Consider the following 13,847-nt stretch of genomic DNA (forward strand, 5'->3'; position numbering starts at 1 on the left):
GTTTACTACCTTAAACTCTCATGAACTTAGGTATTTTGGTGTTTTCAAGTCCTTAGCTCATCATGGTAATAGTCTAGGTTAGATTCTAGGCATCAGGAGTAAATATGGGATATTTAAACACCTTTTGGGGTGTTTACGGTTTTGGGAGATCCCCAAACCGTAAACACATATAAATGATTGTTTTCTTGTTCTTTTAGGTGATAAACACATCAAGGATGGATCTAGACAAGTCCCTAAGGCATTGTGAAGCATCTAGACACCTTAAAGCACCCTTTGGCACTATACTTGGTCTTTACGGTTTTGGGAGCCTCCCAAAACCGTGAACACTTTGTTCTTGGTGTTATTGGGACTTTTCCTTGATATTAATATGTATAGAAAGCTTTAAATGACTCTAGGATAGAAGTACTTACTTTGTGGAAGCTTGAAATGAACTTAAAGTCCAAGAACACTAGTGTGTGTTCTTGGTGTTTTGGAAATCTAGTCAAAACACATAAATGGATGGATTAATGGATGTATAATCACTAGATGTTATGTTATGTCAACTAATCAAGTAGAGAAACACTTATGTTTTCGGGAAATCAGGCGAAAACCGGGATGATAGTTGAGAGTGTGTTGGAGTTTACTCTTTAGGTTGAAAGTTAGAAATAAAGTATTTTGGGGAGTAAACTCATGCATGCATGAGTTTACGGTTTTTGGGGTAGTTTACGGCCAAACATAAAAGTTTGGCCATGAACTTCTAAGCTACGTGGTATTCGCGGTTTTGAAATTTCAAGACCCGAGATGACACATCCTTTCACCCGTTCGTTTAAAGAATAAATTATTATAATAGTCAAACTAACTTTAATTTTGTTAACAACAAATAGAAATGAAATTGACTTATAATATGAAGTGATTGACTTTTAGGGTTTGACCGAATGAAAATTTCGAGTTGTCACAGACATCGTGGGTATGCCGCACCATTTTAATATTCAATCCCTTGCCTCCTTCGCTATCTTGCATTTTATCAATAAATGCTCACATGTTTCTTTTTCTTCTTTGTAAAGAGGGCACATAGATGATTGTAATATGACACCTCTCATTTCAAGATTCGACGCAACTAGGATTCTATTAGGGATCACCCTCCATATAAAGCATCTGATCTTGAGTGGTACTGCTTTGGACCAGTTAATTTGTACACTGTTGATAGGGGCTGCGATTTTTTAGTCCACCAGTTTCCTTTGAGTTTTAACTTTATCAACGTTAAAACTGTTGTTTCTTCCAGTTCCATGTGGGGCCATCACTTTGAATCCTGTCCGAAATTAGGCACAACTTGAATTTTTCCAGATCATATAATCTCGAGAATTGCTCTTGTAAGGTTAAGTCCCCACACCACCTGTCTTTCCAGAAAAGGAAATTATGTTTGGAAATTGGATTTATAGTGAAGAACTCGTGATAATTTACATCAAAGGATGGTAGAGATTTAAATGCTTTGGCTATGTTACACCAAACACCATTTGAGTTTTTAGCAATCTTTGTGACTGGTCTTTTGATGAGATTATGGATAGAAGCGATCAAATGTTTCCAGAGACAAAAATCCCCTGATCTCAATTTCCACCACCACTTGGTTAATAAGGCCAAGTTTTGCGCTTTTAGAGTACCAAATCCAAGTCCTCCTTTTGATTTATCAACGTCTACATTAACCCATGCTATCTTTCTACGAAGTTTCTCTAATTCAGCAAGGATGCCTTCGGGTGCTTTGAACAAAGAGAGGTAGTATGTTGGTAAGCTATTAAGGACTGACTTAATTAAAGTGAGTCGGCCATTAAATGATAAAGTTTTCGCCTTCCAAATAGATAAACTTGACTGGAATTTCTCAATGATTGGTCGCCAATTTTTCATTAATGCCATATTTGCCTGTACAGGCACACCAAGGTAAGTGAACGAGAACGTACTTTGAAGGCAACCTAGGACTTGAGCTTGTCGATGTAAATCTGTGTCAGAAATACCAATACCAAATAACCTAGATTTTTTAAAGTTAACCTTAAGTACAGATGCGATGTGGAAACACTTCAAGATTCTAGCTAGGTTTTTGATGGAACAGATGTCCCATTTACTAACGAAGATAGCATCATCCACGTAGAATAAATGGGAGAGAGAAGGGACTTGATTTAGCAGTGTGATTCCAGTAACGAGCTTCTTCTCTAATGCTGTTTTTATTGCTTGGTTTAGGCCCACCATGGCAATAAGAAAGAGGAAAGATGATAATGGGTCACCTTGCTTGACACCTTTTGTGATTTTGAATTTGTGAGTTAGTGATCCATTTATAACCACATATGCTTTTGATGAGGTGTGACACCCATGAATCCAGTTCCTCCATTTGTTGCTAAAGCCCATTTGTTCCATCACTGAGTCTAAATATCCCTAATTAATCGAATTGAAAGCTTTTTCGAAGTTGATTTTTAACATCAATAGTTTTTCTTTTGTGTTCCTGGCCCAAGAGAACACTTCGTTGATGACCAAAGGCACTTCTAATAAGAAAGAGGAAAGATGATAATGGGTCACCTTGCTTGACACATTTTGTGATTTTGAATTTGTGAGTTGGTGATCCATTTATAACCACATATGCTTTTGATGAGGTGTGACACCCATGAATCCAGTTCCTCCATTTGTTGCTAAAGCCCATTTGTTCCATCACTGAGTCTAAATATCCCCAATTAATCGAATTGAAAGCTTTTTCGAAGTTGATTTTTAACATCAATAGTTTTTCTTTTGTGTTCCTGGCCCAAGAGAACACTTCGTTGATGACCAAAGGCACTTCTAATATGTGTCTACCCTCTACATATGCAGATTGCACTTCATCAACTACAAAACCTACAACCGCCTTAAGTCTTGATGCCAAAATTTTCGATATAACTTTGTATAAGCAACCGATCAGGTTTATTGGTCTATAATTACCAAGGAGTAGAGAGTCCTTTGTTTTCAGAATAAGGGTAATGAAGGATGCATTGCATCCATGCGCAATTTTTCTGTAACGTTCAAAATGGGAGACAAACTGAATGATGTCGTGTTGCATTATTCTCCATTGTTGTTTTATCACTTTAAAAGTGTACCCATCCGGACCAGGCGATTTATCACCTCCACAACACCGAATTGCTTTTTTAATCTCACTGTGATTGGAGAGTCCAAGAGATCACTGTCAGCAGAGGATAATGTTTTAAAGCCATTGGAGATAAACTTTGGTCGACTTGGCCATTTATCACGGAATTTTTCCTCAAAAAATCAATGGACCTTCGTTTTAATCGTCGATGGTTCAGTGTTCCATGCCCCGTTGATTAGTAGGCCATGTAATCGATTCTTTCTGTTTTTATTCTCGACAGCTCCATGAAAAAAAATGAGAGTTTTCGTCACCATCAACTAACCACCTTATCTTAGCCTTTTGTTGAATGTCTTGTTTAGCGAATTTCTCCAATTCAACAATTACGTCTCGTTCCCGAGTTTAACAAAAGAAAAGAAGAGAAGAGAAAAGAAAGTTATGAGAGAAATGAAGAGAAAGGAAAGGAAAACAAAATTTTCTTTTGTGTTTCCGAGTTGGAAAGAAGCGGAAGGAAAATGAATCATTTTGTTCTTTCTTTCCAAATCCTCCCAAATCAGAAGGAAAGTTAGGAAGGAAAGTGATCCTCCCATTTCCCTCCACTTCCTTCCAATTCTCTCCTTTAATGAAACTCAGGAACACCAATTTCTTTTATTTTCTTCTCATTTTCACCCATTTCTTTTCCTTTTTCTCGTTAAATTGAACTCGGGACCGGGGTGTTAGAGATTTATGGGCTATACGAGTGTTGACTTCATCCTCTGTGAGAACTCAAGATTCAGCACATGATTCTAACAAATTCAACCTCCGACTTTAATTGCAACAATTTTTTGGCTTCATTGGATTCCAATTTGCGCCATTTACCAATCGACTTCCTAACAAATTTCAATTTAGCTTTGAGGTACATATCAGGTGCTCCAAAACCCCTAAAAGAGTTCCATGCACTATGGGTGTTAACGGGGCGGTTCGGTTCGGACAGTAATAAAATTGTGAACCGTCATCACGGGGCGGGTACTTCATGTGCACTAACCGAAACCGAACCGAATTAGCAAAAAAACCGAACCGAACCGAACCGTATAATGGCGGGTAACCACGGTTCGGTTCACGGGTACCCGCTAAATATAAAAATTCAAATACAATTAAAATTACAAACTTCATTCCAACGATTTCTTTCTAAAAATTACTAAGTCCAAAGAATTATAAAAGCATAATGAAGGTCAAATAACATACATTATAATTGGTATAATAAATATAAAAATAAAAATAGAAGAAAACATAATGTAGAAGTGTAAAATTGGAATAGCCGCTCATGATTTTTGTTTGGGATATGGCTAAAAGTTTTGCATATATATATATATATATATATATATATATATATATATATATATATATATATATATATATATATATATATATATATATATATATATATATATATATATATATATCAAGCGGTTCGGTTCGGTTATCCGCGGATACCTAAGTATCCAAACCAAAACCGACCCGTTGATATTCAGTTTTTTCGGTTTCGGTTTTTTTATGTTTCGGTTTTTTCGGTTTCGGTTTTTTTCGGTTTCGAATCGGCTGGTTCGGCTCGGTTTTTCGGTTTTGCGGTTTTTTTGCACACCCCTACCATGCACTAGAGAAGGCTTCATTAATACCTTCCCAGAGTAACCAAGAATTAAAAAAGCGGAAGGGAGGGGGTCCAATTGATTTGTTATTCATGTTTGTCCAATGTAAAAATCATTTTGTTCTTTCAGAATTTTTGTGGAAGACCCATATTAATTTGTTAGGAACCGTGGTTGAAAAAAAAAAATGAGTAAATTACACGAATGGTCCCCATGGTTTGGGGTAATTTGCATGTTTGGTCCCTAACTTATTTTTTTAATTCGGAAGGTGCCTATGGTTTGTTTTTGTTCTGCGTTTGGTCTCTACTATTTATTTTTGTTACGCGTTTGGTCCTGTCTTATTTAAAAAGACTATTATTTAAAGAGGAAAAAAATGATGGGATAGGTGAGGTAAGGTGAAGGAGTGAGATTAGGGGTGTGTTTATTTAGATAAATTAAAAAAATCAAGGGCATAGTCTTTTTAGGTAAGATAGGGACCAACTGCGTAACAAAAACAAACTGTAAAGACCTTCCAAGTTAAAAAAATAAATTAGAGACCAAACACGTAAATTACCTTAAACCATAGGGACCATTCGTGTAATTTACTCAAAAAAAATCAACCCAAATGGCTACTTGGTTTGTGAGAATACGATGATTCATTACCCTTTGAGGGAATTTACCCTTCTATATAAAACGTTTGAAGCTTTAAATTTAGATCTAACTGAATTACATGTATACACATTAAGTGATCCAGATTATATTTGATTTTCAACAACTTAAATTGATAATCTAAAAAAGGTTAAAACTAAAGAGTAATCGAGTTAAAACAAATTGCAAAAATGTATTCCAATTTTCTTGAATATCAACTGAACAAAGAAGGGGTAACGACGATATGTCTTAACGGGTGGTCAACATCGTCTCCTCCGCCGTGTTTCACAAACTCCGACGGAGTCAGAAAGCTACCATGGCAAACACATACTATTCTAACTTCTTCTCCTTTTCCATATCTATACAAAAACCCTTGTGTCTTTTTGCCATCGGGACCTTCCACTTTGGTGGAAACACACGGCATCGTTAAAACGTCCGGCCAAGCTCCGCCGCCAGATTTGATCTTCGAGCTCCGGTCAACTTTGTTTGACTCCGACCGATCATGACTTTCGCTTTTTGCATTGATTCCTATACAAGAAGAATAGTAAAAGACAAATATCAGATAACATGAACACGTAACAAGTTTCTTGAATTTCTTTGTACTTTTAAAGATTATGTTTATAATCAAATAATAGATCCGTTTTATATGTAACATGATTTTCAAAATAAATATTTAATTTGCATACAATTTGTGTAAAAATATTAATGCAAATGATTCACGAATCAAGAAGTAAATAGAGAAAAAGATCAAGAATTTATTAGATAATTACCTTGAAAAGGTTGACTCTCCAAATCGGAAACCCCAGAAGACCCACCACTTCCCTGAGACCCAATCGATCCTTGTGATGAAAAATGCAGCGCCGGGTGCGGTGGTGGTGGTGACCGTGACGGTGACGATGACGGTGGACCGTTTTCGATAACCAAATTCCTCCGATTTGTCTCCCAATCCTCCACCGTTTTTGTTTTCACCACTCTCACATTCTTTAGCTTTTCAACTCGTTTCCGCTTCGCCTCCGACCGCCGCAACGACTGCAACTCCTTCCTCCTCCTCCACTCCGCCTCCATCTCCGGCGGCAGAGAGCACGTCCTCGTCAACGGAGAAAACAACGATAATTCAACATCCACCGAGAAATTCACGAAATCGTTTACCGAAGAAGCACGGATCAACTTTCTGTTGAAATTAGCGTCATTAACCACCAATCTTTGTGGTTCCACCCCAAATCTACCGTTCAATGACAACCCTAAACTCAGCTCTACGTTTTCCGGCGACCCATGAGTTTCCTCTTTTGGTTTCACCGGAAAACGATTCCCTCCTCCGCCGCACGTAAATCTCTGCAACAAATCCCTTGAAAATCTTGAATCTTTAGTGTCCGCCATAGTTTTTAATCAAACATCAATAGATGTATTCCAGTAAATGAAAAAAAAAACCCTAATTGGAAATCAAATCTTCGCCGGGAAATAATGAATAAATATCCCCGCCGGCGAAGCAATGAGAGAGAAAGAGACGGGTGGGGCGAAAAGAGAAAAAGGGGGAGAGTTTTAAAGGATGTGGATTTCTAAAATGACGAAACTACCCTCGAATAATCAATATGAAATGACGAAAACGCCCTCGAAATATGAAACACATGTGTGGTTTGACACGTGGAGGCGAGTGAATCACCCACGTAAATTTAAAAACAAAAACAAGTTCCGAAACTAGCGTTTCAACTTAACCAATCAGAAATTGCCACGAACATGTAAGTTGAATCTAATGAGTCATTGCCACGTGGATCGTAAATCTCTTGTGTTTTTCTTTCTCTCTCTAAATTTTCTCTCACAAGATTTGCTGTCAGGGAGAGACGTGGAGTAACATATACATGAAACGTGTCAAGCATTTAGTTCCGGTGAATTTGTCCTTTCCTAGGACATAGGGATTAGAAAACGACAGGTCGCACCGTCTTGACACGTGTCAGGAGATGATTCATGGAGCTTTTAGATTCTGGTAATCGGTTTCTGAGAAAACAGTGGGCTGATTTTATTTTTTTAATGGTTAAAACGAAGCAACGACATTCCTTTAAGTAAAAAAATAACGATTTTTTTTTTTTTTTTTTTTAAATTAAACTAGGTGTTACGTATGTGTAGTAGTTAGGTTCACCATGGTTGTTAAGTTGTAGCTTTTCAAAGTCACAAACGTCGGTAGAATATGAAGTAATGCGTTTGGATATCAGACAACAAGGTAGTATTGTTGACAACATTTTGTTGACCTTTATTTTTCAGTTTAAAGATTTGTGAGGCCAAATACACAACGTTGAGATTTGGTTATCAGAAAAGTCTAGGGTCTTCATAAAACATTTATTATGGGTGTGTCATGGCTCCTGATTATTATGTTTGACGATATGAGAGAATTTCATGAATTCAGTGGGTATAACACAAGTTACATGTATGACACCTGCACTCCACCACTAGACTGAACAAATTACATTAATCAAATTTCATGAACTTAATTCAAAGTCGCGTTGAACTTTTTGTTGGAAAATTGTAGTATGAATATTTATATTTTTACTAATATATATATATATATATATATATATATATATATATATATATATATATATATATATATATATATATATATATATATATATATATATATATATATATAGAGAGAGAGAGAGAGAGAGAGAGAGAAAGATTGTATATATAATTAATTCCATGTGGGTTTGTGTTTTTCTCTATGAGAATTATTGGTGTGTGCTCTTTTTAGCAAAATCGTCAAAGATATGGAATGGTCCGTTTGTTTACCTCTTAATTGAAAAATTAAGAGGTAATGTCTTAAAAATTCAGATTCAGATCGTTTGTCTGCATCTTAATTTTTACCTCTTAAAACTATAATTGCCTCTTATTTTTTCAGATCTTGAGCAGGGTTTGAAAAATATAAAAAGAAGTCGCGTACCTATTTTGCCCTAATACACATCGATAGTTTCTTCCGTCTTTTCTTCTTTCGTACTTCGCATCTTCTACCGACTCCCGCTATTCTCTTCACCAACAAGGATCCGACGACGACGACAACGCCTCCACCCTTCCTCATCGACGACGCTTCTCCCTGGAACGCCGCCACCGCCACCGGACGTCCTCCCGTCAACGCTTTTGGTAAGTGGTTCTTCTTCTTAAAATCGATTTCTTTGCTATTCTTTTTTCTTCCTTCTTCTAAAAATCGTTTTCCTTGCTGCTCCCACACCTGGAAACCGATTTCTTGCTGCTCTTCTTCTTTCTTCCTGATTTGTTAAAAAAACGAAATCAGGTATGTGTTAATTCTTGCTGCTCCTAAACGATTTGTTCCTGATGTGTTAATTCTTCTAAAATCGACATCATCTTATGTTATTTGTTCCTGATTTCTTCAAAAAACAAAAAAAAAAAAAAAATGTTTTCCCTGCTATGAGTTCCTGATTAGTTATATGTTGATGTTATATGCTAAGTTTGATGTTATATGAACCAATCTGAATGTTTTCAATGGACATAATGAAATGTTGATATGTTCTATTATTATGTTTGATTTCCCTGTTATGTTTTATGTTTGATTTTTTATATTCAATTGTTTATGTCAATGTTTTTATGTTCTATTATTATGCTGAAATGTTGTTGAAATCATATATGTTCTTGCTGTTATTAGGAAATATGCATTAGTTTTGTTGAAAATGTGTATTTGGAATGCATAACTTGTTGCTAAAACATGTATTTTTTTTTGTTGAATTGATCAAAGAAATGGGAGAAAATAAGGATAGGATTAGTTGGAAGGTAGAAGGTGTAGAGAAAACATTTCTAGAAGCTTGTTTACGTGAAGTTACGGTCAATGGACGGGAAGGGAGTAGTTTGAAAGCACTTTCTTAGAGGAATGTAGCTGAAACACTAAAATTGAACATAACTTTATTGCTGACCAAAAACAAATGAAGAACCGCTATGACTACCTAAAGTCAAAGTTTGGTGCTTTTTTGAAGTTAAAAAACAAAACTGGTAATGTGTACAATTCAACAACCAACACCTTCAATCTTTCCAAAGAAGAATAGGAACTAGAAGCGAATGTATTTTGTTAATTTATAAAAAATAGATTATCATGTTTTTAAATAATAAAATATTTTTTCCAAACAGTCAAAAAAACATGTGGATTCTTTGAGATGCACACCACTACCGTACCCAGACCTTTGCATACAGTTGTTTGAAGGCGCGACTGCGACAGACATGCATAGTTGGGGACCAACTTCTACCCTTACCTGTCCTACTCAAGACTCAAGCCACTATAGTTTGCATGACTTTGATGACATCAAATGCACTCAACAAGAAACTATAGGTCTCAGTGACGAGTCATTTGCTCAATCAAAAAAACAAAAGACTACATATACGGTAAAGAGTCAAAATAAAAGTAAAGATAAGGGTAAAGATGCATTGAACTCAAGATTGCTTGAAATCGGGGAAGATATTGCCACAGTTGCTAAAATATTTGTGGAAAAGCATTCTTCTTCAATTTTGGGTGCATGTATGGAAAAGCTGGAGAAGTTAGGATGGGGAATATTTGATCCAAGATACACTACTGTTGTTGCTCTTTTTGGTGAAGGTGCGGATAAAAGGCACATGTGGTTAACCATTGATCCAGCTATTTGTGAGAATTGGGTTAAAACTGTTGGAGCATATTATGGAATGTTTCGCTAAGTAGATGTTTTGAATTTTTTGATATTTTTTTTGGATAACTAGATGTTTGGTTTGAACTAGATGGTTTTTTTTGGATTACTTGATTTTTGGTTTGAACTTGATGGTTTTTTTTGGATTACTTGATATTTTGGATTACTAGAATTTTATATGACATGAATGATTTGATGTTTTGGATTACTAGATTTTTATATGACATGAATGACTTGTTAATTTATATGTTGTTAATATATTTGTTGTTAATATAATTATTATTGTTTAAAATAACAGATTGGTTATGGATTCGGATGAAGAAATTGCATTTTTCATTTTACTATGTTGCTATTGGTTGAATCTAGCATCCAATAGAATTGGAAGGTCAATTGATAATGATTTGAAAATGAGCAGTCATCAACATACATAATAATTGTTACATGGAACTTCTACTCAATGTCATGAGCTGATGCGCCTTTCACGTGAAGCGTATGTACTTTTATGCAATCATTTTAGATGAAACAATTGGTTGCAAAGTAGTAGGCATATAAGTGTTGAAGAAAGATGGCTATGTTCTTGACAACTATAGCACATAATAAACGGTTCAGGATTATCAAACGGAGGTTTCAACACTCCACAGAAACAGTTCATAGATGCTTTCATGAGGTGCTAAATGCAATGATGATTTTTGCAAAAGAAGTTATAGTGCCAACGAATTCTAATGCGACCGTGAATTCCTTAGAGAGACATCGTAGGCTAAAAGAAATCTTTCCTGGAGCAATAGGTGCGTTAGATGGAACTCTTGTACATGCAGCCGAGCCTACTGATCAACAAACTCGCTACAGGGGAAGAGGAAAAGGTGAATGCTTTCAAAATGTTTTAGGAATTTGTGATTTTGATATGATATTCACATACGTATGGGCCGGTTGGGAGGGTATAACACATGATTCGTGGGTTTTGAAAGAAGTTACATGTAACCCGACTTCAGGCTTTCTATTCCCTCCTCGAGGTTTGTAATTCTTTTTAAATTGATTCAAAAATAGGATTTTAAATTTCTACATATAATACTTCCTTCACTCATATGTATAGATAAATATTACCTTTGCGATGCTGCATACACCAACACTCGTGGATTTATTACTCCTTACCGCAACACGAAGTATTGGTTAGCCGATTATCGACGACGACGTCCGTTAACTAAGGAAGAAAAAATTAATTATGCACATGTGTAACTCAGAAATGTTATTGAACGTGCTTACGGTGTTTTGAAGGCGAGATTCCCAATCCTAAAACAAATGGCTCTTTTTCCTTTTTCAGTGCAAAGAGATATAGTTGTTGCTTGTTTTGTAGTCCACAATTTCATAAGGAAATGCGATATTCATGATGAGTTATTTATGGCATTCGAGGAGAACAATGCTTAAGCACAAGGGGGAGAGAATGATGGACACAACGTACAAGATATGGAATAGGGTTCACAAGGCAATGAATACATGGATAATTTGCATGACCAGATTGCGAATCAATTGGGATAAAATTAAATTTGTAGGATTTTATTTGGATTTTACTATGATTTTGTGGATTTAAAAATATTTATGTTTGATTTGGACTTGTGTTTAATTTTGATATATGATAAATTTGGATTTTATATGGTGTTTATATATTTTTTTAATAAATATTTAAGAAATTCATTAGGCTATTTTTTTAATAAACAATTGAATTCAATAAAAAATAAAACATAAAGGGTAAAATGGTCATTTTAAAAATTCAGCACAGCAATTCAGAGGTGCCAACAAAACAACATGTTAAACATTCAGCTCTTAAAATTTCCTACCCTGTTAGAAATTCAGATCTCTTAAAAATTCAGATCCTACAAAACAGCCACGAAGTCGACTTCAACATAACTGTTAGACAGAAAACAGTTTTTGAGTGTCTTCGGGCACCTCATGCTCAGGATTTTTTGCTAACTATCCCTATGGAAGCCCTCAGCCAACATATGTCTCCTATAGAGTATTGAACTATCCTCCTTTACTGCCTCATGATTCCTCTATTCCCAACTGACGAGGTATGCCCAGTTTGCCGTAAGGCAGGTTTGTACACTTTTAGGGAACATGCGATTCATTGTAGAGAGGTCCCTAGTTTCAAGTACCGATATAATGTGGTTAGTGGTGGTTGTCGATGCCAACAACATTAATAACCCTAAATCCTTTACACTAAAATAGTGTATAGTGGTAAAGGGATCGAATCCACGAAGATTGGTTCAATTTTATAACTCTATGAAAAATCTCTTCGTAAAAATACTTGTAAAATGATAATAAATTAAAAATGGGGGGTTTGGTCTTTTGAAATACTTGAAATAAACTAAGATTTAAATAAACAATTTCAAAAAAAATAAGAGTTTGATGTAAAATCAATAAGAGAAGCATGGTTGACTTAAGGTTTCCTCACTTTGACTTTTGATGAACATATCATTAGAATCCAATGGTGCAATACTTGATTTAAATCCTTAATTTGGCTATAGTAATCCAAGAAGCTTGAGATTACCTAGACTTTTCTTGTAACATCCCAAATTTCGAGGCCATAAATTTTGTTTTTAAATTAAGTAAATCATAAAATGCGTTACCAAAACATTGCCAATATTACATCATTTATATAATCATAAAGTCATGTCTCAAAAACCATATCATTAGGAACAATGAAAATCAGAGTACAATCCTAGAAAATCCAATGCGGAAACCATGTGTGTGATGCGTTGCTACCTCGCTGGCTCCTTCCCCTTAGACGAAGAGGTACCTGAAACCAAAACTGAAACTGTAATCACAAAGCTTAATGAGTTCCCCCATCATACCACATACCATATAACATCATAGGTATCTTACAACCGGTAACTGCCATCGATATCTTTCAACCGGTAACCATCATCGGTATCTTTCAACTGGTACACACCATCGGTATCTTTCAACCGGTAACTGCGGACTATTTCACCCCTAGCACTAGCATACAGTAACAAGATATAATCATACAGTCAAGCATTCTGTCCTACCCTTCAATACTAAAGACCGATGTCAGGGACCACCAATCCCTTCTACATACATAGCATATCACACATACATATCTCATGACCAAAACATGTAACCATACCATGATAATTATCATAAAGACAATCATATACCAAATACCTTATTAGCGGGCCGACATCATGGCCATAGACCCACCCCTACTGGAAGGTAACTCACCTCGATGTCGTGTAGTGTCTGAATTGTCCTCTGTGTGAAGATCGACTCTCCTCGACTCCTCACTCCCTACATGACAACCCATGTAAGTCAATGAATAAAATATACAACCCTAACCAGGGTCAACCCAAGTCCAGTCAAAGTCAACATTCAATTGACCTGACTCGCGGAGTTGGCCTATCAACTCGTCGAGTCCATGCTCCTCTATCCTGATCCAAACCCTGTCTCATCTCATCGAGTATAGCAAGAACTCGACGGGTTCTCCTTCGATAGTAACATCGGGACCATCTTCATCAAACTCGTCGAGTTCATTCTTGAACTCGTAGAGTTCATCGACCTTATAAGAACTTGTCTAGTCTACGACTCACCGACTTGTATGAACAACTCGTCGAGTCCATCTTCAAAGGTTGGGAGATTGCCTTGGACTCACTGAGTCCACTCAATCCACTCGCTGAGTCCCATGAGGTCCAGGTCCTTTTTCGTGTCTAAACAACCAAGGGACCTCCTTCCTAACAACTGATCCATCCTCAAAGAGGACTTGGTGTTCAATGCTTACTGACTCGCTGAGTTCCAAGAATAACTCGCCGAGTCAAACCTTGACCATAGCTATACAATCGATCTGAATGGGATCCAACACACAAA

General features: G+C 36.2%; 1 protein-coding gene across 1 annotated transcript; it reads right to left on the reverse strand.

Annotated features, from left to right (window-relative positions):
• Positions 1 to 5,495: 5,495 nt before the first annotated feature.
• On the reverse strand, positions 5,496 to 6,847 carry LOC145044009 (ninja-family protein AFP3-like). The gene is made up of 2 exons (XM_078992811.1): positions 6,093 to 6,847; positions 5,496 to 5,850 (listed from the first exon to the last, which is right to left on the reverse strand). The coding sequence occupies exons 1-2, from the start codon at positions 6,697 to 6,699 to the stop codon at positions 5,537 to 5,539; spliced, it is 921 nt and encodes a 306-aa protein (XP_078848937.1). The 5' UTR covers positions 6,700 to 6,847; the 3' UTR covers positions 5,496 to 5,536.
• Positions 6,848 to 13,847: the final 7,000 nt, after the last annotated feature.

The sequence above is a fragment of the Lactuca saligna genome, chromosome 4 (genome assembly GCF_052625555.1).
Source record: "Lactuca saligna cultivar CGN05327 chromosome 4, ASM5262555v1, whole genome shotgun sequence".
Classification (NCBI taxonomy): Eukaryota; Viridiplantae; Streptophyta; class Magnoliopsida; order Asterales; family Asteraceae; genus Lactuca; species Lactuca saligna.